The following is a 25,597-nucleotide window of genomic DNA, read 5'->3' as shown; positions in this document are numbered from 1 at the left end:
TCCCCTGGAGCTGCTGTTGAGTCACATTCTTTTGTTGAGCACGCCGAAATGTCTCGAAACAAACAACCAGCTCATTATTTTATTGCCACAGTGGTCTACGAGCAAATGGCTTTGTGTTCTGCTCCCTGTGTTTGTTCATGCTATGGCTCTTTTTTAATCACTTACACAATCTTTGTCTGCTATTCGCAATCTGTTACGGCTGGAAAGAAGCTTAAAGCCTACTGTTACATGAATTCATAACTTGTCTTTACTATTTTCTGCCCGACTTATCCACAAATTTCATATTCGCTATTTCAGATTAGTTAATCCTTCTTGTATGTGAAAGATGCTTTGCAGTAGGTCATGGTTCATCAGGTCCTGGCCAAAGCTCCACTCAGCCTGGTTTGAGGACTTTCATTCTGGCCAAATCCATTTTACTTTCAAACCCTTTTGGCCAACATTCAACAATTTTCCATTCTGAAATCCCTCGTTTTAATTTTGCAACCTCTAACCTGCTGGCACCAAAAGCAACACGTCTTAATTATTCAAAAGGAAGTAAACTGTATTCATTAAATATAAATCTGTTTATCCTAATAAATTTATATATTTACAGTGTTGGTGCAGTTGAGTTCAGAACAATGGCACACACGTCCACGCATCTTGCCAGGTGCAGGGTACAAAAATAGGAAAATGAATAAAATCCATGCTTTATCTTGACTGCAGGCCAGAAGAGATCAGTTGAAGCTGATGAGGACCTTTTCAGTCAAATGAAGCATGATGTAATAGAAAGAGGACAGTAGCATACTCCAGTGTGCAGGTGTTCCTTCTTATGTTGAGTCAGGTTTTTCTAATTTTGCTCGCTTGTTCCCATGCTTGCAGTTTCAGGACTCAGGAAGAAAAAAATAAATATATTCTTAAGTGCTTTATGGGCACATTTTGTTCATCTGTTTGGCAAAAACAACACGTTCTACATAATGTTCACAAACTCCAGTAATCCCATGTGTTAAAAGACACGTCTAGCCACCTTTAGCCACCATCATGTCCTTTGATAAGTAAACCACCCAGTAGACCATGTTAAATGCGCCAAACGACACGGGGAAGAGGATCCGTGCATACTTGTCAATTTTACTGGTTCCGCCCATACCAGCAGTGGTGGGCTGGGAGCACGGCGTCTGCTTCGGCTCCAGTTTGTTCCCCATCATCTGGATGCGCTCCAGCTTCGGGCCCAGCAGATGCTGCAGAGAGGAAGTGCTGGCGTTCTGCTTGCACGGTGTCCCCGCCATTACGTCTGGCGTAGAAGCTGCACCCTGAGGCGTACTCTTCACCAGCTGCGCTGAGGAAGACGCAACGCTGAGCAGGCTCTCAGACTTTGGGCTGGAGCGGGAGAGGGTGGAGGAGCTGCCATTGGTTCCACCGGCTAAAGGTCGCAGCGGCCTTCCTCGCCCTACTCCTGCAATGTTGGTGGTGGACTGGGCTCTCTGTTGACTGCTCGACTCTTGGTGGGAGATATAATTCATGCGCTTCCTCAGATTACCGTTCGTATCAGGATTTTGCTGCGAGAGAGGAGAATAACCATATTTGAGTCAGGCTGATAAGAAAGTGAAACTGACACTGACATTTAAATTTGTTCCTCGTGTTTTAGTTCAGTTTAACAGCTTGAAATACATTTCATTGTGACATTACCAATAAGTTTGATGTGTCACATGGCCCTCTTCCTATTGAAAAAACAAAAGTTGTATCCAGGATGGCCGACTTCTAAATGGCCACCATGGTCACCACCCATCTTGCCCACTCACATATACTAATGTGCCACAAACAGGACTTTAATATCACCAACCATTCCCATTTTATTACGGTGTATCCATATAAATGGCCCACTCAGTATACAAATCTATCGCCAACTGCTGCACCTGTAAGAAAAAACGAACATACAACACCTGGAACACAAAAATTTGAAAATGCGCAGGCACATAAATCAACAATCTTCTTGTGGGGGGGTGGTGAGAGAGAGAGAAAGAACCATGCCATCCGCAGCCCTCAAGAGTTCTGAAGACCTAAGTCCACACATCTCTGCAATATCTGCACGCTCATTCCAGCAGGAGAATGAGGAAGGCCCTAGATGGGGTCCGCATGGCCAAGGGGTGGGAGTCCCAAAGGACCAGTGGCGACGGGCAGCCGACCCCACTGGAGCTGCCCACCCTAGTGTGAGTCGAGATCAAGGCTCCAGGTGCCCAAGAACCGCTTGGTACCTTTGCCTGGGAAGTTCTTGGCACCACGGAAGAAGTCCAAGCGACAGAAGGAGTTCCAAGACCACCGAGTGAGTGGGTCAGTGACGACACCAGAACATCCAGCCACAGTCCCCGGAACCAACAAAAACCTGCATCCCAGCGGGGAGTGATGGGGATGGTGAACTCCTCCCTCCGTGCCCATGTCCAACAGAGGCCAAGGCTTATTTGTTGTGTATTATTGTAAATAATGTTCCCAGTCCTTTCTAGAATAAATTGTTTTTTTCTGTATTTAGCTTGAAGTGGTTAGCAAGGAATTTTCCAGATTTATCACCATGTTCAAAGTTTTCCAAATGCAGCCCCCAAAGCCCTCTGCACAACAGGCCAGATTTAATAATACAATGATGCACTACTTTATTCTATGCACTTTAAGCATTTTATCCACCTCTACCTTTATATTTAGAATTACCATTTATCCTACGATATGTCTTTACTGAGGAAACCCAACCAGTTTGAACCAAAAGCCATCTGACAGACAATAGTTTTAACCCCTGTAACACCATGCCACCACTTATTGATAACACTGGACAAATCCAACTGGAATTCTTGATGGAGTTTGTTATTGAAACCAGCTCTCAGTTTGGATTCGGGAGATTATTTCTCTGTATTACTGTAGAAGCTTAATCTTAAAATATAAACCATTGAATTGATGTTAGCAAAAAAAAGGAGTGTTAAAAAAAATAAACATATTTTGTGCAAAGAATTTTTTCGTCTCTCCTTTCTTCTTCCTGTTTGAAGGAGTTTGCAGGATAGGTGAAGTTTACTTCCTCCCCACAAACTTTGTCATATTGATCTGATCACAGTCCCCCGACACAGATGGCCTTGATTTGTGAAGGCAGACGCCAGACTGTGCGTAATACAGGTGTCACTTACCATGGCTTTCACTCACTTCACACAAGCTTAAGACAGAAAGTAGGTAGCACCGCATCGGGGTAATGCACTGTAGCGTCAAAGGAGCTTATCCTTTGAAAGTTGATGTTTTCAAGCAGAGTGTGATGCTGGTACTAAGGCATTCGCAGGAATAATCCACCAACACCACCCCCACCCCTTGAATTAGAAAGGATCCAATGTTATTGTGTCCCGTGTGCAGCAGAGGAGGAGTGTGTGCGTGTGCGTGGAGTTTGTGTCTCAACATGGAGGAGGTAAAATGCTGAGGAGTTGGAACCATCAACACACTGTGACCCATGTGCCAAGCCCTCTGGTAACAGGACCTGCTCCTGAGGAAGAGAGTATTAATTTCCCCCCCTGTTGCCAGAGCTATCCTGAAACCTATACAGATGTATTCGGACTGCGTTGCCATGGCAACCCCCTAATCCACTGAAGCGCTGTTGTCACTATACTGCATTCAGGCATGATTACGCCACACTGGGATTTAGGCAGAAGGGAACAACTTAAAGTAGTTACTGTAAAACGGGCATATCCGCTGGTGGGTTACGTCAACTTCAATGATCGGTTAACAGATGACCTATGATTTCCACTCTTCAGAAGATTATGCAGGCTGAGACAAATACATCGCACGTGTTTATCTGGCGCCATGAACACATTCCTACAGTTACATAAACAGCACTGCAACACATTCATCATATCTGACTTACAGCTTTAAAATAGCTTCATGGTATATTCATGAATCCTCGTTGAATCCATGTAACTTGCCATGGTGTCGATGCAATTTGCTTAAACTTCGTCACACAGAAATAGACGCTTATGTCAGTTCATGCACGTATAATTTCAAAAGAAAGGTTGCACACCTCGTGACTACTCCCAAACATCTGTGCTGTGAAGCTGTTTTCAGACCCGTCTTATTTTCTCTCTCACACACATTTTTTTCTGTCTTTTAACAAGCAGTTGTTTTTAATTTGACAAGCAAGATTTCATTTGTAAAGTTCTGGGACCAGGTTTCGCTAGCTTTCCTTAACACCCTGTAAGCAGGAGCTCAGCTGACTACTCTCACATGCAGGAACCACTTCTGATGATTCAAACGTGTAGGCTAAAGGCAGTAAGCACATAATAAGGGACATGCTCTGTGAGTGCTCCTTGAAATAAAGTGTGATCAGATTATTGAGCCACTTTGAGAGAAACAGAAGTCACCTGCAGCACTTCCTCTGCGTCCTTGACCTTGACAGGCGTGGATTGGGGCACCGGGGGACATTTGGCCGGCTTCTTTTTGGCGCGCTCAATCTGTGCATTGGTGAAGTAGTTGACAGCGGCAAACTCAATGAGGGCGGAGAAGACAAAGGCGAAGCAGACGGCGATGAACCAGTCCATCGCAGTAGCGTACGAGACCTTGGGGAGGGAATGGCGAGCACTGATACTGAGCGTTGTCATGGTCAGGACGGTGGTGATGCCTTGGTTTGTGGGAAAATAAAAACAAAAGAACACATGAGCCTGTGTCAAAGAGGGAGTTGACATAAATTCTTTCATATTTGATCAAAGCACATAATTAGTCTGAATTTGACTCAATTTGAATGTAAGTAGAGTTGCAAAAATATCCATCTCACTGGGAAAACTGAGGCTTCACCACAGACCGGTATGAATTTTAACACTGCAGATCGGAATAGAAAACCAGATGTGTTCAATAACCCATATATTATGTTCTTCTCATCAGGAGATTTCATTAACTGAAGGCAGAAGGATAATGAACCATATACAGTATACAGTATAGCTTTGCAATAGAAACATGTACAATAGAACCACAAAAAGCATTTGTCCACTTGAGCTACTCTGAGAGTTTCACTCGACTCTGTACTCTGAGGACTGATGTTGCCTGTCTGCACCAGCACAGTGGATTTTCAATCAAACAATCAAGGTGTGATTGAATGCAGACTTTCAGCTTTAAACAAACAAACATTACAAACATTTTTATACATAGAAACAAATTTTCAGAGGCTCAGCAGTAATTGGACAAGCCAGCATAACTTTAACATAAGGTTTGTGGTTAATACTTAGGTGAATATCCTTTGTAATCAATGACTGTCTGAAGTCTACCATTCATGAATATCACCGACTACTGTTTCCTCCCTCGAGCTGCTCTGCTACGCCTTTATTGCAGCTGCTTTCAGTTGCTCCACTCTCGAGTTTGTCTTCAGTATCTGTAAAGCTGCTCTATTTTGTTGAGATCTGGTAACTAATTTGAACATTTCTTTGCCTTGAAAAACTCTTGGGCTTCTTTTGTACTTTCTTTGGGTCATTTGGACTGTGGAGCGCTGTATGATCAGTTTCTTGATTGTAACCAGTGGTTGTTGCTGTAAACCTTCTTTGTTGTCACTCACTCTACCTCCTCAACGATGTTTTTGACTCGGCTAGATGTTGTGAAATTTTTTTCGTAACCTAGGAAAGAACAGTTTTTATCCATTGTCTTCTGTGGAGTTTCTTCTTTGATGTCGCTGATGTACCTTTATTTTGATTTTTCAGCCTCCTCTTCTTGCATCTGGGCATCTCTGTGGACCTCAGATTAAGAGCTCCAGCTAAAAGCTGCCAAATACAAGTTCAATACTTGGAATCAACTCTAGATCTTTTAACTTCTTAATCAGTCTGTCTGGAAAAACAAAGGAACAGGCCTCATCTGATCGTGAAACTGCTTGTCAGTCAATTGTCCAATTACTTTTGAGGCCCTGAAAAACACTGCTGCCTTCTGGCAAAAGGTACTAGAGCATTCGGGCCGTCACTGCCAGACTGTGAAACAGCTTCTTCCCCCAAGCCGTCAGACTCCTGAACACTCAGTGACTCGACTCATTCACCCGCTTAAAGACCCATTTTTACTCTTTGGCTTTTAGTTCTGTATGAGTCTGTCATTATTTTATTCTTATTATTTTCTTACCTTTTATTTTACTTTCCTTTTAAATTTTATCTGATTATTTTATTGTACAGTAATATGGTCAAAAAATTTTGTTTTTAAAAGTGCTATATAAATAAAATTGATTGATTGATTGATTGATTGATTGATTGATTGATTGATTGATTGATTGACAAAGTTACTTTACAGTGCTCAACGCACTGAGCTGAACCGGTGCCCATACGGCTCAGTCTTCTGCACATTTCTATTGCACTGCTGTGTCTGTATCGTTCTTTCTGTCTGGTGTTGTTGTCTTTGTCTTCAGGGGGGGTTGCAATTTTTGCAAATTGCACTTTATGTAGTCCTGTGTTGATTGTCTGTTATATGCCATATGCAGCACCACGGTCTTGGAGGAACATTGTCTTGTTTCACTATGTATGTACCACTGCACATGGTTGGAATGACAATAAAGCCACTTAACTTAACTTGAATTGACTTGACTTGAAAATGGGGGACTGTGTATAAAAGTATGTGTAATGGCCAACCACTTGCGGTACGATCGTGGCTCAAGAGTTGGCAGTTCATCTCGTAATTGGAAGGTTGCTGGTTCGAGCCCCGGCTCGGACAGTCTCAGTCATTGTGTCCTTGGGCAAGACACTTTACCTACCGTCTACTGGTGTTGGCCAGAAGGGCCGATGGCAGCCTCGCTTCTGTCAGTCTGCCCCAGGGCAGCTGTGGCTACAACTGTAGCTTGCCTCCACCAGTGTGTGAATGTGAGAGTGACTGAATAGTGGAATTGTAAAGTGCTATATAAATGCAATTCATTATTATTGCTTGCACAATTAAAAAGTAAGTAAAAGTAAAAATTGTACTAAGTGACAAATTAAACCTAAAACGTCACATCATGACCGTCTGATTTAGAATCCATAAGATGATGTAAAGACTAAATTAAGTCTAAATTATAAACATTTTGTCACTGTCTATAAACTTGTCGACCTAACTGTATATGCCCCTTCCTGTGAATTGTCTGTCAGCACTACAGGGAGTGCAGAATTATTAGGCAAGTTGTATTTTTGAGGAATAATTTTATTATTGAACAACAACCATGTTCTCAATGAACCCAAAAAACTCATTAATATCAAAGCTGAATGTTTTTGGAAGTAGCTTTTAGTTTGTTTTTAGTTTTAGCTATTTTAGGGGGATATCTGTGTGTGCAGGTGACTATTACTGTGCATAATTATTAGGCAACTTAACAAAAAACAAATATATACCCATTTCAATTATTTATTTTTACCAGTAAAACCAACATAACATCTCCACATTCACAAATATACATTTCTGACATTCAAAAACAAAACAAAAACAAATCAGTGACCAATATAGCCACCTTTCTTTGCAAGGACACTCAAAAGCCTGCCATCCATGGATTCTGTCAGTGTTTTGATCTGTTCACCATCAACATTGCGTGCAGCAGCAACCACAGCCTCCCAGACACTGTTCAGAGAGGTGTACTGTTTTCCCTCCTTGTAAATCTCACATTTGATGATGGACCACAGGTTCTCAATGGGGTTCAGATCAGGTGAACAAGGTGGCCATGTCATTAGTTTTTCTTCTTTTATACCCTTTCTTGCCAGCCACGCTGTGGAGTACTTGGACGCGTGTGATGGAGCATTGTCCTGCATGAAAATCATGTTTTTCTTGAAGGATGCAGACTTCTTCCTGTACCACTGCTTGAAGAAGGTGTCTTCCAGAAACTGGCAGTAGGACTGGGAGTTGAGCTTGACTCCATCCTCAACCCGAAAAGGCCCCACAAGCTCCTCTTTGATGATACCAGCCCAAACCAGTACTCCACCTCCACCTTGCTGGCGTCTGAGTCGGACTGGAGCTCTCTGCCCTTTACCAATCCAGCCACGGGCCCATCCATCTGGCCCACCAAGACTCACTCTCATTTCATCGGTCCATAAAACCTTAGAAAAATCTGTCTTGAGATATTTCTTGGCCCAGTCTTGACGTTTCAGCTTGTGTGTCTTGTTCAGTGATGGTCGTCTTTCAGCCTTTCTTACCTTGGCCATGTCTCTGAGTATTGCACACCTTGTGCTTTTGGGCACTCCAGTGATGTTGCAGCTCTGAAATATGGCCAAACTGGTGGCAAGTGGCATCTTGGCAGCTGCACGCTTGACTTTTCTCAGTTCATGGGCAGGTATTTTGCGCCTTGGTTTTTCCACACGCTTCTTGCGACCCTGTTGACTATTTTGAATGAAACGCTTGATTGTTCGATGATCACGCTTCAGAAGCTTTGCAATTTTGAGACTGCTGCATCCCTCTGCAAGATATCTCACTATTTTTGACTTTTCTGAGCCTGTCAAGTCCTTCTTTTGACCCATTTTGCCAAAGGAAAGGACGTTGCCTAATAATTATGCACACCTGATATAGGGTGTTGATGTCATTAGACCACACCCCTTCTCATTACAGAGATGCACATCACCTAATATGCTTAATTGGTAGTAGGCTTTCGAGCCTATACAGCTTGGAGTAAGACAACATGCATGAAGAGGATGATGTGGACAAAATACTCATTTGCCTAATAATTCTGCACTCCCTGTATTCTCCAGTCTCATTGGCAATCACTTCCATCAATAATTTGGTACCAAGCCACTTAATTTCTTATATCATAGTCCTGCTAAAGATAGTCAAGGTCTTTATACAGCAGATGAATTAAGACATCTAAGCAATGGTCAGCATGCTCTACCTCCAAATCGTTAGCTTCATAGCATAAGTGCCTAAGTCATTTGACTAAGTCAATGACTTAGGCACTTATGCTATGAAGCTAACGAAATACTGTTTATATAACTAAGCATTAACTTATATTATGCCACTGTGAGCTTGCAGTTTCCTAACTACAGGGTGGGCCATTTATATGGATACATTGTAATAAAATGGAATTGTATCCATATAAATGGCCCACCCTGTATATCACATTAACACTGGTAACTCTCAAATTGTGGAAATAATTCAAATAAAGAAAGGTTATACATCACAGAGCTAGAGGACACATTGACTGAGGTTCATGCAGACACCGGGACTGAATGTCATGTGTTCTCATTTATTTGTCGCTGCACTACCCAGCGAGGGACCATAAAAATAAAACAAGACACCTGTCTGACCAGCACCCAAGGTTATGCGGGGCTTCTACAATAACAGAAGGTCACCGTATAAGCCTGACGCTCGTCACTCGCCCTTGGTACTATTAACCAATAGCAATAATGTGATTTGGAGAAAATCCCCTTTATGCCAAAGATCTGGAACAATCTGTGCGTCACAGCCCTTACCCAACATAAACGCATGTCTCCTTTGCCCGGACGTGACCGCCATATAATTACCTGTCAGTCAAAAGCAGCTGGATGACATTGATAGGTGAACTGCAGCTCAAGGCCACAGACTGAGGACGTTACCCTCTAATAGAGAGCTTTTCTTAACATAGCCAAAAGAATGAAACAGTGGGTGTTTTCTATTAAAATTAAAATTAAAGCTTTCGTGGAAACATTTCACTGACTCTGGAACTCATTATGTATATAATGCAAAGTATGGTGTGGGTCGCTGAAATCAGAGAAATTATCCGGAAGCCATTCTTTCACCATAATTATGCTTGGTTTGGATACTTGATTGTTCCAAGCGCTGCATAGAGAGATGTTTTTTTCATGTTGGTACTTCAGGAACATAAAGCTTTGAGGTTATTAGCTTATAGCAGGAAGCAGAAAGAGTGAAAGCAGCTGTGCAACAACAAGTGCAGCATATATCTGAATATACTGTATAGACTGTTACTTATGTAGCTAAATAAGAAGATACAGTAAATTGCATGAATTAGTATGCTTCATAGGATAGTCGGGCAAGGTGTTGTGATTGCTAATGTTTGCTTTTCCCTCATTTTGGACATGTGACCATGTAGGGTCGAATTAATAAGCCTTCAGTTACATAGTCCTACTATTTGACAACCATTGCTCACTGGGAAAAAATGCGACAGGGCTTTTACTTTGAAGGTGAATGGTCTGCATTTCCAGATTATGTTGAACTTGTTGTTACTGCTGCTTGACTACTATTTGGTGAGAGTTTGCAGAGAAGTTGGTATGTTCTATGCAAAATACAAAAGACCGCAGCAATCTGTGTTTGGGTTCTTTTCTAGTCTGTCATGTGCTTTAGGTCTGTTAAACTTGTGTTGTCATGTCTAGTCTCCATGTTTCCTGTTTTACTTTTACCTTGTGTTTCTTGTTACTACATGTTTAGTCTTACTCGCCCTTTGTCATTATGTCTCATTCTAGTCAGCTGTGTCCTCATGTGTCTCCTCATCACCTCATGTGTGTAGTTAAGTCCTCCGTCTTCCTGTGTTCAGCGTCGCGTTGTTTGTGTTACCTTCCCTACCCCTTCTCACAGTTTCCCAGTCAAGTCATAGTCATAGTTTCCCAGTTTATGTTCAGGTTTTCCCGCAGTTTAGCCTTACTGTATTTTCGTGAGTTTCAGCCCTAAATAAAGGCTCGCTTTTCGTTAAGTCCACTTTTGTCTCCTCGCCTCTGTCTGCACTTGGGTCTTCTACTCTTGCAATCAACACAATCACAGGGTAGTTTTTGGTGTAGCACCTTCTTTGCAATTAGTTTCTCCCAGAAGCAGCCACCAACCTCATGGCACGACTCTCCAACTCGTCGAGGAACGCATAGTTTTCTCTCGTGACCAGTTATTGTGTCTAAGGAAACATGCGCCTGATGTCACAAGAGTAACCTCTTAATCGAAACTCATGGTCCTTTGTCTTCACTTTCACAGAGAAGATGTACTGTAGGATCATAAATGTGTGCCTCTTCATAGACCAAAGGACAATTACACTTTGGGACTTCCAGAACGATTACTGGCCATAAACTCTGATTTGAGACAATCACTGGAGTTGTTAAATGTCAAAAGTCTAGAAAGTTATAATTTGAGGCTTTAAGAAACACTCGTTTTACTTTAAGTGTACTTTTTATCTTGACTCTATTTGAAACCATGAAGCTTGAGCTCTAATCCTCACTCCACTCCTGTTTGTCTTCTTGACAAACCGCTTCTTTTAGGCTTAAAACAGGTCACTGCAGTGGAGTCATAGAGGCAGGAAGTCAAAACAGAGGCTGTAGGGAAGAAGAGGAGAAATCCAAACACAGACCACCTTCCAACCCAAACAGTCACACACGCGCCGGCTGAAAAGCAGCGGATAACAGCAGAACTCCACTGTCTCAAAGGCTCGACTCATGCGTCAATAGTTGGGCTGCTGTGATGCCTCTGTCATGCCGGACAGTTTGGGGCGGGGGAGGCAGGGGTAGAGCAGCAGGACTGTCAGATACATTGTCCGCTGAAGAAGAGCAGCAGTGATTCGCTCGTGCTATATTACACTGAGCGACACTCAGAGAGAGAGAGCCACACAGCATCATTTTTCACTAAGCAACTCAACAGCTGATGGCAAAAGCATTCACTATACCAAATGAATGCTTAGAGGTGATGTTGCAGTGTGCGTGACACCTTTATTAAAACCAAATGGTGGGGTGGGTTGTTGGTTGTGTTGGTGTCTGAGTATGTTATGATGATTTGACAGAGTGCTAGCTAACAAAATGCCAGTCAATAGAGGAGATGTGTGGATTTCATACATGGGGTCAGTACTACTGTATAAACCCACGTGTGGTTTTATGCAGACGTCTGTGCAGCATCATGAACGGTCAGCATATTAAATCAGAATCATTAATCACCACTGACACTTGTTTGTTTTTCTCTTAGTTAGCTTGTCATTAGTCATGGTGATGAGTTAATGCTAATTCTCTTGAAAGCAATGCAGGAATACTTTCAAACAGCGGCAAGCATCAGTGCCACTATCATTCAATAGACAACATGTCTATTGTCACACACTAATTAGTCTATTCTAGGGCAAACCCAAACAGTGTAGCAAGGGAGTATGGATAGCACGCAACTGGGTTACAGGCTAAAAACTGAAAGCAGGTTTTGCAGCACATCTATGAGCAGCCAGCATGCAGGGAGGCTATTGTTTGTAATGTTCATCTCGCCCACTTCGCTTTTAGGAAGACAGATGGATTTTGTGCTAATTTCATCCAACTTTCCCTTCCATTGGGTCTGGCTTTTGATCAATGCACCTTCATTTTAGCAAGAACTGTAGCAGTTCTGTGAAGTCTGACGAACATCTGCTCATTTTTACTGTTACAGCAAGATATTAGTATGGGTAGCAAACTAATTATTTATAATTTACTCAAACATATATTATATACACTATATATTTGGGTGTAATCTCAATTCATATTCATAAATCAAATATAGTGATCAATAAAGTAACTGGTTTGCTTGATGGCTGACCTGTGACTACCTTACTGTAACCAACAAAAAGCTCTATGATCACATTGATTCTGTTTGTTTTAACCAGTGCAGTTTTGCATATTACAGGGGAGGGGGGGGCGGAGTAACAGATACAAAAGATGCACTCACTGACTGAAAATATAACTTGTTAAAGACTTTTTTCTTCAACACTTTGGAGCAGGGGTGCCCAATCCCAGCCCTCGAGAGCTACCGTCCTGCAGCTTTTAGATGCATCCTTGTTCCAACAAACCTGAATCAAATGAATGGCTTGTTATCAGGCCTTTGCCAAACTTGATGGCATGCTGAAGAGGTAATCAAACCATTTGATTCAGCTGTGTTGGAGTAGGGATGCATCTAAAAGCTGCAGGACGGTAGCTCTCGAGGGCTGGGATTGGGCACCCCTGCTTTAGAGCACTTTAATGATAGAGTAGCTCTGGTGTGAAAATGCAATATTTTAATGACTGTACTACAGGCAGAACGTGATCTGGGATTGTCCATCCATTTTCTTCTGCTTATCTGAGTTCAGGTCGCGGGGGCAGCAGTCAAAGCAGACTCGCCATGGCCACCTCTTCCAACTCATCTGGGGGACACAGAGTCGTTCTCAACCCATCCAAGTTTTAGTGAGGGAGAAACGTATTTAATCCCCTTTTGACCAGCAAGAATTTGGATCAAGTATATTATCGAACGAAAGTTTCATTGGCAAGTATTTAAGGATTAGGACTGCACAATTAATCAGAGTTTAATCTCAATCACGATTTTGGCTTCCCACAGTTACTGAGCGATACTGAAAATGGAAAGCAAAAGTAAATCGAGTGCTCCCTACATCAGCGCCTCACCTCAAGTCTGCATGTGCCAATCACAGCTGTTCCCTGCACTGCACTGCTTGTTTTCTGTCTGGAGGAGTACCACTGTATTCAAAGACAGATTATGCAACAAAATTCAAATGTCTGCCACAAAAGAAGGCAAAGAGCTGGACCCTAGAAGGTTTCAGAAAAATGGTCAACATACTGGAAAAAGATGTTATTCCCTCCCCAACTAAGTGACAAAACATGTGCAGTACACAAAGCAGGGGTAGATAGGTCAGGTACTTTACTTTGAGTTTTATTTACATCAACAATGAATTTAGTATGGCCTTTATTTTATTTGTTTGCTTTTAGATGTACTTAGGCCAATTGAAGAAATGCAGTGTCGCCTGCAAAGACGTTTTAATTAACAGAAATGCAGCACACTGCAAAACTGAAAGCACTCCCCTGTCAATTTCATTTTGTGTTACGTTTTGGTACAATTCTTTTTATTTATGTTTCTTATTTTCCTTCTAAGGGATGCACTGAATTTAGGAGACTGAGGAGAAGTAATTTTTTGTCAGGGGGATTTTGGGTTATGTTTGAATTGTTGATTTCTTATGTTAATATCATGTGCTATTGTCAAGTTAAGGGTTGTATTATTTAGGAGATAACACTAAGTCCTAGTATTATTATTAGTTTGTATTAGTTAGTTATCCATGTCCCCTGGTTTATGTGTCATGTTCACTGTTGGGAAGGTTACTTTTCAAATGTATTCCACTACAGATTACAGATTACATGCCCCAAAATGTATTTTGTAACGTATACAGGTAAATTACTCAATGAGAGTAACGTATTCTGAATACTTTGGATTACTTAATATATTATCATGCTTTTTACAACTACATGAATGTCCTATTGCTGTGTGATTTATTACCATTATTGAAGGTTACTCTTCATACCAATACCGACTAGATTTTTAAATCTTAATATAAAATGAGTAACAGTCGGATGGACATTAGGTAAGGCTGCACTTTATTTTATTTTTATTTTTTTTAATCAAATTTAAATAATAGACTGTTCACTTCTTTACAAACCGTTTAAATTATGAATTCAGAAGGAGTTTCTTATTTTGCTGACTGTAAACAAATAAAATTAGCTATAAATTAAGTTACAGAACAAATGAAAAGATAACAGAAGTTTGTTGATCATGTCGAGTTTGACAGTGGAGGTTTTTAACGTGACCGCTAACAGGGCCGGTAGTCTTAGCGCTGACTGTGAAATTCATCAACAAGCCATATGACCTTAGACAACACATATTTTCTTAGACAACACAGAACAAATACAAACAAACAAACAAATGGCCGACCCATGACTCACAATAGGAAATCAGATTAAAGCTCACAGCACTGAAAAAGAGAGCTTAAGACAAGAAAAGCTCATTGGAAATCCCACAGAGTGTAAAGGACTTAGTCACACTAGAGACAAAACTGGACGGCATCTAGGAAAAATTCATGGTTACCCGGTGACTGCATGGCATTTTTTGCAAGTAGTACACTCAATCTGTGGAAGACCACTTTTGGTCACAATGTGATTGCACGGGTAGTTGTTGGAAGGCAACCTGTCTCCACAAAATTAAAGTCCCCCTTGGACTCAAACATTTGCAAATAATTTCTGTCCAACGCATAAACGCAGATTGACAACTTTTTCAGTCAGTCTGAGTCGGTCTGTGTCCATCAGTCCATCAACTCAGCTGGTTGTATTTTGGTTATGTTCCTATATAAAAGCAAGGTTGCTGTGTGTAATTCTGCAGTTAAATCTGCATTTTGCAGCAACTACGTCACTATTTGTGGAGGACTTTCTGTTTCAGATCTATGAGCATCTTAGTCAATGTGAATTTCAGTCGATGCAGAAAGCAACAGATTTGTTATTTGGACTAATTTGTGAACGTTAATTGCTGTATCGCCACAAACAGACTGCACGTAGCTGCCAACTTGACTCCATTCAAACTGATAGCACACTAACACCACCTAATTATCACCATCTTGATGCACCAAATTGTGGACCTGGTCTTTAAATAAACCATTTCAAAGGCAAAAACATCATAAGTTTGTTCCATACTGGTGCAGTAATTTTGTGACTTAGTGTGACTGTAGCTGTCCTGGTCCGGGATCGGTGACCCAGGGTTTTGTGTTTTGTTGTTGATTTCATCATGATTTATCATTGCTAGTCTCGTTTTCAACACCCCCCCCCCCCCCCCCCCCCCCCCCCCCCCCGCGGTCTTTTCGCTACTCGGGTTAAACAAACCCCAATCCCCAGTAGCTGTCTATTGTATTGAGTGTCCACTACAATAAAAATAAAAGCGTTCTAACATCTCACCTGCTTGTTTTTATTAAGGTATGTACACGTATGTACATGTACACTATTTTTATTAATAGAGATTTCACTACTGAGGTTAAACATAATATATAAGTCACTTAGATCACTTCTAAATGTTAATGTTTGGTTTATTTCAGTGTTTTATTTGTTCCTGAGTAAACCAGTTTGGCTGTGATTAAAGTTAAGCTTCATAACATATTACTCACAGTTAAATTAAGAGGGGACGGCAGTAAAAACTCCGGACCTGTGTGTGACATCATCAAGTACGAGGGTGTTCCAATTGTACAAATCGCGAGTCCGTACTCGCGTTCTCGGCGAGTCCGTACTTGCCGAGAACGCGAGTACGTACTCGCGTACTTGAGAATTGAGAAAGGGCCTCAGATTAGCCCCAGCTGTGCTTTCTTCCTGTTTTCCATTCCCTCGTTACTCCCTGGTGTGTTTTCCTCTGTGTTTTCAGCCATTTCCTAGTTACTGGTCCTGGTTTGTTTCCAGTTTAGTTTTGTATTTGAAGTAAGTTATTTATGGCCAAAATAAAGCTTGTCATTAGCAACTACAATAAGGAGGACATCTTTCCCCATCTGATTAAAAATGTTTATTTCAACCACACGTGCAGTATTACTGCTTGTAAATGCTTTTTGAGCCAAACATATTTTAGAGAATTACTGTAAGAGGTGAAAATAAAATAGAATGGGAAACTTTTTGTTTCCCGTAATCACCGCGTGCTGAAGCATCGCCTTGTTGTGTTGACTGAATAGATACTCCAGCTCTGATTGCTCCATTGGCATGCAGGCACCAAATAAACAGAGAGAGAGAGGAGCAGAAAGGCAGTGCAGCATGAATGCTGTGTGAAGTCTACATACCGAAAACTGTGCGCGCTGGGACTGATTCTTTATTTATCCAGAAGGACACTTGGGAGAGGATTACTGTCATTATGCAGGGGATATACGTCTGAATCATGAAGTAGCCCATTTTACGTTTCAAGTGGAAGTAGACTGTCATGACCACATATTCACCTGGGGGATCAACAGAAATGAATTAGTTTCATTAACAAAGAATTTGAAGTTGCAGGCTGACAGATTTCATTAATGCAGCTCCAGACAGATGTCACATTTGATCTGGTTTTCTCCCCTCACTTCTACATTGTGTCCATTTGCACTCTGCTGTAGCTTTCTGCTGCTAAAATCTTTTTTTTTTTGGTGTGGTGTGTGGGGCTTTCAGTATTTTTGCGAGCCAACTGGCTCTGAAATGTCTCAACGCATGATGTTTGAGGGTTTCATTTCACAAGACTGTGTGCTAGCCATGGTCCAGTAGACCCACTGTCATGTCTGTGCAAGTGTCAAAACTCTATATCCCCCCAATATGCGACGCCCAAATCTGTCTTGTGGAAACACAGTGTAGACTTGGCAAATCTTCCAAGTATGATTCAATATAATGCGCTCAGACAGATGTGGATCTTTTCTTTTCATAAAAAAGCAGACTCTTTTGTAAAAGTGATAAATGAACAGCAGTGTCCCATTATTCCTCGAGCGTTCACTGTAACTCGGTTGATAAAGCAGGACGGTGAAAGGATGAGCAAATCTCACCTGTGATGGATTTAATCGTTTCACTGGAGACCGTCTGGCCAATGAGATCATACTGAACGAGGCTGGAGGACTCTGGAGGGACCTCCACTGAATGCTCAGGCCCTTTGGTCCAAGTATAGATCATCTCCGTTTTAGGATAGGCATCTGTGGGCAGACAGCAAAGCCACACCGACATGAGTCACTGACTGTAAGCTGTGAGCAGTGCAGCAGAAAAACAAGATGCTCAGAAGAAAGCAGCTCTTTGTATACTGTAAACTGTCCATATGTGTGCAGGATTTTACTTTGATATAATTGAAACATTATCATCACTGTAGATTTCTTCTTGTCACCAACCAGCTGTTAATAGCACCTTTTTCCCTTTACCACTTTTCTCCTGTTTTCCTTTGGATTGCCATTCTTCACACTGTTTGTATATGTGATAAATGCTACATCCTCTAGCACTTCTGCTTTTCCTTCTCAGATAATGGGGTTGCTATTCCTGGAACAAATTCTGCATATTGTTATGTAAAAGTGCATTAAACCAGAAACCATTAGGAACGAGCTACACATTAGTTATTTTGTCTATTGTCAACTGTTGTGGAAATTGCTGCTAAACTTAAAACATCTGCATTTATTGGGCCGGTGCAACAACACAAGTTTTCATTTACTAGCCAGCTTTTACCCGGACTTCATTTTCCTGGTGACGTGGCTGCTTACGGTTAGGTTCATACGTTTTCGGAGGGATTATGTATAAAAATGGCCATCATTCCAAAGTAATGAATCCAGTTATTTTGTTTGAACTTGAACTCAAAAATCCAAGATGAATTTGTTGCAGACTTTCAGCTTTTAATTCCACTGTGTTGATGTACAGAGGCAAAATTATTATTGTGTCATTATCCACAAACCTGTGGATCTAACTGTATGTAGCACTTTTTTACTCAGAGCGTTTTTATTCCAAGCCTTTTATTCTGAAAGATGCTTGGGCAGGTTGGGAGTTTGTTATCTTGCTCAAAAGCACATCAGTATGCTTACTGGAAGAACTGGGAAGTGAACCAACCTTCCCATTAAAAGACAAGCTCTACTTCCTTGGTGGGTTGGTGTAGTGAAACTAAGTTGAATTAATATATTTTATATGCAGCATGTATTATATTGCCTTTATTTTATTGCCTAAATTTAAAGAAAAGACAACTAACTCAAATTGATAATAACCTTTATCTCTACAGTTGTTGCTTTGTCTGTTGATAAAGGTTCAACGGTAACTTTATTGTCCCCAATGGGAAATTGATTTGCATGTCCACCCATGAAGCAACACAAAAAGCAAACAAACACACACACAAAAAAAGATCAACGTTAATGTTAATGCTTAAATATATTATAATAAACTAATAATTGATTAATATAATAATTTTTTTTTTTGCTTTAAGTAGGATATGTTATAGATAATTCAATTAATTAAGTGGTGTCCAATATTCCTACATTTGAGGTCTTTAAAGGTTCCTGTTAATAAAGTTGATATTCTTATTATTAGATTCTACTAGAGTAGCTTTGCATGACTCATAATTAAAATCAATCCCTATTTGTCTTACACTGGGCCTTAGTGCTGCCCCTCAGTTCATCCTGTGTCTGAAATGAAAATTTGGAGGAACTGATTGGCTGATTGGTTGGCCCTCTCAAAACAGAAAAGAGCAGTTGGGTGGGGCCTCAAATGTCCCTGTTACACTCAAAATATGTTTCTTCACCCTTAATAAACATGAGACAATCATTTTGAGTAAAATGCAACTAAAATATGCAGCGTATTAGATCACCATCCTGTGTGAGGTTTATGCCTCATCTGCGCTACAGTAACAGTAGTAAATTGGTAATTACCAAAGTAAATTTTTATGTTTTGTATGTACTGTTTTACAAAAAAGCAGAAAAATGTATTTTTGCAATTATTTGCTTGTATTTCTGAACAGAAAAACATTTTAGTGGCTGAATGTTATGCTCGATTTATTTAGTCTCAGAGAAGTTCAGTGTGCCAGCTCAAATTTACATATGAAAATGTAAAGTTTGTCAAAAACATATCTTTTTGTTTCAAACAGGTTTTATAGGTGTAAAAATGTAGACAGTCCCCTCTAAGTGAATCACAACAAAAACAGACAAGAAGTCTCCACCAAAAACTTTTCACGAATAATTTTTTTATTGGTTCTACCAGATTGACTCATCATCTCACCTCCACTCAAGCATGAATAATTCACTAATCTGCATAAAGAAAATGATTCCAGTGCAGGTTTTACAATCTATTTTGGTAATTGTGGACCACACCATGACATCAGAACAAATGAAAGTAAAAATATATGATAACAGTAAAACTGTCCAATTAGTAAAGACTCAAGCTGCCACTTTGTGTCTAATTAAAGTTGTAACAGTCACACATTATATTACAAGTTTGTTTATTCCCCGTTGTTGCTTCCTCTCTGTTTTATTTTGTTTTTTGTGCGTTTTTTTTCTGTATTCTGTATTCTCACTGGCGAGGTTGACCAGAGTGCGAATGCAAAACAAAATGCCAGTTGTCTTGGCCTGCCACTCCCTATGGGACTCCGTATCGGCAGGATACCAACTGTGCTGCCAAAATGAAATGACTCTGGTGTGTCATGGAGTGGAACGCAGTGCCTGTGCACACAAGTCCAGATGGAGAAACAGAAAAAGGAGACGGTGAGAGGAGAGAGAGGGGGAGAGATGGAGGAAAAATGAAGGCAGGGCAGACAGCGAGAAAATTAGCACGCAGGCACACATCGACACATGCACCGGCTATGGAAAATAGCTGCATAGGTCTGCGCTATCCTGAGGCAGAGGAAGGGATTCTGACCTTTCCCTCGCTTCAGGCCACATCAGATCCATGGTTGCTTCCTCCTGACTGGAGGCTAGCAGCAGCAGCACAGGATGGTGAAAGGACGGGAGGAGGGGGGATGACAATAACCGAGGAATGTGAATTTGTCCTCCGCAATGTCACCAGATTGGGTAATTGACAGCGGGTGTAGAGGCAAACTCGTTGTCTTTTTTCCTCTCCTTTCTCTTGCAGATGTAATCTTCAAATCGCTGCTGCTCTCTGATAAGACGCAGCTGCTCGTTTTTTGAGAAGCTCCTTTATTTGAAATAAGTCATTTCTGCTGACCAGTGGGCCCACTGTGAACACTGGTGCTGAGTTGGGCGTTTATTGTTCACGATGAAGAATGAAACGTTTCATTATTAACTATAGCATTTAGTCGCTTTCTGCTCAGCTCTTTAGCGCTCCTTTTCAGCACAGCATCCATTTCAGTACCAAGAGGAGGAAAGTGGCTTCATGAACTGAGCTAGGACAATATTTTCTTTGTCTTAGCCTTCCACTGGTGTTTTCTCTTTTTTTACCCACTCTGCTTAGTTTAGATTCAGATTCAGTCTAAACGCTCTTATTTGGTTGTTTATAAAGTGGTCACGCTATCCTAACCGACTGCTACACAGCAGCTGTCCAGCCGAGGAAGCATGGCGTCCTGAAATAGAATCACACTATTCATCTTAGAATCCAGCTTTTTTTGTCCTTTCAATAAAGTCACTTCAATTGTGTAAGAGTGGAATACAACTGATTTACAAAATAATCATCCAGGTAACTCACATCAGATCTTTGCGTATTACACGCTCATTACACTGCCACCTGTTTTAATGTGCAAGTTTATCTGAGTTACAAGAAATAAAGAACCAGAAGTGGATTATTTGCTTACACTTCTACTGTACTCTTGTATGTTTAGCTCAAAAATTAATTTAACTGAATTGACTTACTCCAGTATTTTACATTGCTGTGACATTTTCTTCCTTTTTGAGGTGATGAAACTGATTATTTTTTAATTAACTGGAAGTATTTTGATGGTTCACTTTCCATTTAGAAATGATCATTTCAGAGTGCTTTTTCTTTTGTGTACATCTGCCATAGTGTGCAGCTGTTCTTTGGTATTGCAAAGTCCTAAGTGGGAGTGCTGGTGAAATTCCAGGATTTCAGCTTTAGATTAAAAATCTTAACTGAGATTTTCTACACTCTCTGTCACACTGAGTTACTCTGTGTCGAGTTGCTCAGGCAGCGTTTTGTTTATTTTTATGTTAGACTCTCAAACATGCAACAGAGTGAGAATACACAATGACTGGATATTGATTGTGTTTACAAATCACTAATTGTTGTATTTAATTTTAAAAATTATACTTACATTACTCGCGTCTTCCCAAACTAACAGACTTACAATGCTACAATGCTGTTATGTTATGTTATTACTCAGGTACAAATTTTCACTGTGATAATGACTTATTAATAAAATCATTTGACAAAACATTGAGGACGAACAGAATTCACATTCTGATAAAATGATAGATTTTTTAAAAACTTTGAGTCCTTTTCCTCATTCAAAGGCACTGCAGGAATATTAGAGGTTAACAGTAATCTTACATGCATGTTTGGATCACTTTGTCCTGTCAGACCTAATCAGCAGCCTCTTCCTGTTTTCTCTCTTGTAGCACAGCCAGAACATTGAAAGGAGGCTCACTAAAATGGTACCGTTTATTTCCTGTCATGATGTAGCTATATAAAAAGAAAATAAATCATCATGTCTTTCTCCTCATCTCAGCTTCTGTCCATTTAGTTTATATTTAAATAATACCATTAATATTAATAATAAATCCTATTGGATGGATGGATAAAATACTGACTTTGTACATATACCGAATTTCCCGGAGGAACCCACCCGAGGGATTAATAAAGTTTCATCTAATCTATCTACATTAGTACTCTACACTAAACTCCTGGTGTTGTAAGTGTTGTTCATCTGTTTGCATATTTTTGCATGTTTTCAATAAGTTTATGTTTGAAAAATGCTTTTTTTATATGTCATATTGTTACTATTACTTCCACTTAATTTCCCCCTTTTATAAACTATATATGTTGCAGTTGTAACAAAGCAACTGTGCAAACTGTGTGTCAATAAAGTTTTCTGATGCTGATGTCACCAACTCACACATAAAGAACTTACAGCTGCCAAACTTGAGGGGGCATGCATGTGCATCCATGGGGAAGTCCACGAGCTTCATGGGACACTCGGCGCTAATCGTCAGCCTGTTGCAGAACAGAGGAGAAGCGTTTGACTTAGAACCAATAACAAGGCAATAAGGGCTTTCTTTTAAAGGTACACCAAAAACTACTGCCTACATGGTTCTATTTGTTCAGGTATTTTAAAACAAACAAAGGTGGTTTTTCAATTGTTGCTATGCAATCATTGATTCTGCTGATCTTTATATAAAAAAGGCCAATTACTATCAAACAATCAACTGCTCTCCTGAATGAATGTGAAAGTTTGGCATGTGCACTGCCTCCACACAGCTCTCTACTGTGTACACAGCGAGAGCGGGTTTTTGATTTCACAGGAAATCTCTTTCATTGCTTTATAACAAACAAAGTCTGTCATCCCTCCTATCCCATTTTAATGAGCAAAAAACACTAAAAAGAGAAAACAAATACATGAAGTGTAACTAACACAAGCAGGCTTTTTAGATGGATGCAAAATTAGAGCTGGCTGCAATCTGTAGATTGGCATATTATTCGAGTTAATATATAAGTACCTCATGGTGTAGAGGATGGTGCCGTTCTTCATGATGCGGAACAGCCTGTTGGGCGCCGTCATGTTGTGAGCGACGGACCTCTTGCCGTTCCTGAAGAAGGTGTCCGGTGTCCACACCTTTGTTACCATCAGGTTGTTCAGCCTGAGAATCTCTATCGGGCCCTCGTACATCAACCTCCGGTCTACCCACATCTGGCGAAAAAATACGTCCATTGTGTATTCCTACGTTGGGAAAAAAGGACCAAAAATAAGACCAGCTGGAAGAAATTGCTTCGGTTTTTCATCCAAACATAAAGCAGGCTTGGTTGAGTGGCTCTTGGTTGAGCAAGATAGTCATTATCTTCAAGTATTGATCTCTGTGTCTTCTGTAGTTTGACACTCAATTTAGAATAAACAAAAAGAAAGTCATAAACAAACATGAGATAGGATAGGTACCATTTCAACGTCTGAGACAGGCCCAAAACTTGTCACATAAATGTCAGTCTTGACCTCAGTCACAGGACCTGTTGAGATAATGAAACAGACAAGTGTCACGTTTAATGACCGTTTACTGGTGTAAATCCTTCAGTGTCGCGGTCATAAAAAGACAGGAGTCCTATTCATACTTGTTTAGCCAATCTAAAAGCCTTGCAGTAACTTATCTCTTCCAGAGCTGTAGCACCTTTGTTGCTGTTTCCATTCTGTTCACTTTAAAGCGAAGCTGGTACGCCTGCATGTCTGAACATCTCTGCTGACAGGCTGCTTTACAACCAGCAGTGAGGCATCTCTTTGAGAAATATGGCCGTAGAAACCCAGAACTGTACTTTTAGAACTTGAACTGTGCATTAGGACGTTTGTGTGCTGACATACACACAATTATGTAACCACACTCACTCAAACGTGCCAGCTCAGAGGCCCATCTTCAGTGGGCACAACTACCAGGCTTGTGCACAACTCAGCAGCGCTCGTGTTGTGATACACTAAACCACAAAGCAGTATGTTGCGTATGCAAATCACATAAAACATTGTAGAGAAAAAGGTCATTAAAATGTTGCCATAATGTTCCCATGAAAACATGTCATGCATGTCGTTGGCTTTCTACTTCCCCCATGCTGTTAAAGAGTTTCACTAAGGCGTTCATGCTCATTTCACAGTCTTAACCCTGCAATGCCAAGTGCATCATATTTGACAGATGAGTTTTAGAAACCTGTCATTTTTCCCCCCAAAAAAACCTAAAACAGCTGCATAGAAATGGCAGTCTGATGCAAATCTGATGCAAATTACTGGGCTGAGCTGTCTACTAAGGTTGGTGGGTCAACCCCTGGCTTCTTCACTCTTGGGCAGTTTCTTCATGGGCAAGAAACTGAACCTCAAGTTGCTCTCTGAGTGTTAACTGGTAAATGGTTACTGGACTAGTTCTTGTATAGCACTTTTCTACTCTACCTGAGCACTTAGAGCACTTTATACAACTTGCCTCACCCATTCATACCCAAGCACATGCGAGCACTGTTTTTTCTTTGGTTAAGTGCTTTTTGTCTAACATTCATAGACAGACTCTATTGGATCCATCAAAGAGCAACTTGGGGTTAGCATCTTTCCCATGAAGACCGGAGCAGCCAGGGATCAAACCACCAACCTTCCTATTATTAGATTACCTCATTAGAGTGTGAATGTGTATGGATGTTAAAAAGAAAACACTTTGCCATAGAAAAAGAAAGGTGTTGGCATGAATGGGTATGAATGGATTAATAAGGCATGTTGTGTAAAGTGCTCTGAGTGCTCAAGTAGCCGTCCATTTAACATAAAATTTCTCAGCTTCAATAAAAACCAGTTTCAAAAACTTGGAATTTTCTGGCAATTATTTCATGGTTCAGGCTGTAGACTGTTAGGCTGTGCAAATAAAAGTGCACTTTTTTTTAAATTATGGCATATTTGATGGTCATTTTATGTTTTTTTCTTAGAAACGTGTTCTTCCTCCCCACCATCACCAAGTGCTTGTTCACAGATCAATGACATTCTCTCTCCACCCCTGCAGGAGCTTTACTTTACAGTATCAAGTGCCTTGAGATGACTGCAGCTGTGAGCTATATAAATAGAATACAGCAAAATTGAAATCTTTAGCCTCCCTCAGCAAGTGGATTGTTCCCTCTGCTCATTTAGAGCGCTTCAGGGGTGTAGTATGATTACTATGGGTGGAACTGACTTGATTTAAACCACACTAATGGGGTGTTTTGTTGCTCAGCAGTGAGTTTGCAGCTATCTTTAGAGTACATTTTACGTTCTCTTACATTAAAAAGTCCAATAACAAGCGAAGCTCCCTTTTTAGTGGTTTAAAGATGTCACCGGATGCTTTTATTACTCGATAATGTGGTTAGAGCTACGAGGTATGGCTTTTAAAAATAAATTTTTAAAAAGTAGCATAAATTACAGAAGAAATAAAATTTCACCTGGTGGTTTGAAGATTCTGGATATTTCCGAGTGGTTACATAGCTGATATGACTACTTTTATTGCAGAACACTCTCAATAGTGCGCAAAAATAGTGCGCATTTTTCTAAAATACCTCCGAATCCAGGTCGCAGCCTGTTGTCATAGCCGTCCAGAAGTCGGTCCAAAATGCGAGTGAAATTCTCCGGATAGATCCTTTCATCCTTTTTTGTCTGCGCAGAGATTTTCTTCATACTATGAAGAAGAAGAAGAAGAAGAAAATCGGGATACTTGTAAGTTGAGGGCTGAAAACACAGCTCGGCGGCAGGTTTCAGCACCGCGGACAGAGACTCACCAAGTCAGCAAACAGAAAAAGTAGAAGAGGGTCCGAGTAAACGCGGGGCGCATCGCTGTCACCATCTCCTTCTTCTTGGCAGAAACCAT

General features: G+C 40.7%; 1 protein-coding gene across 1 annotated transcript; it reads right to left on the bottom strand.

The window, feature by feature from the left end:
* Positions 1-995: 995 nt before the first annotated feature.
* Positions 996-25,597, bottom strand: gabra4 (gamma-aminobutyric acid type A receptor subunit alpha4). Its single transcript, XM_085381533.1, has 9 exons — positions 25,509-25,597; positions 25,290-25,408; positions 23,185-23,252; positions 22,751-22,971; positions 22,165-22,247; positions 17,156-17,299; positions 16,433-16,585; positions 4,353-4,609; positions 996-1,532 (listed from the first exon to the last, which is right to left on the bottom strand). Exons 1-9 carry the CDS (start codon positions 25,595-25,597, stop codon positions 996-998), a joined length of 1,671 nt encoding a protein of 556 aa, XP_085237659.1.

The sequence above is a fragment of the Rhamphochromis longiceps genome, linkage group LG2 (genome assembly GCF_057381845.1).
Source record: "Rhamphochromis longiceps isolate RC_006_pf linkage group LG2, R_longiceps_female_GT1.1, whole genome shotgun sequence".
NCBI lineage: Eukaryota > Metazoa > Chordata > Actinopteri > Cichliformes > Cichlidae > Rhamphochromis > Rhamphochromis longiceps.
The sequence above is the reverse complement of the archived record's forward strand: the minus strand, read 5'-3'. Positions and strand labels throughout refer to the sequence as shown.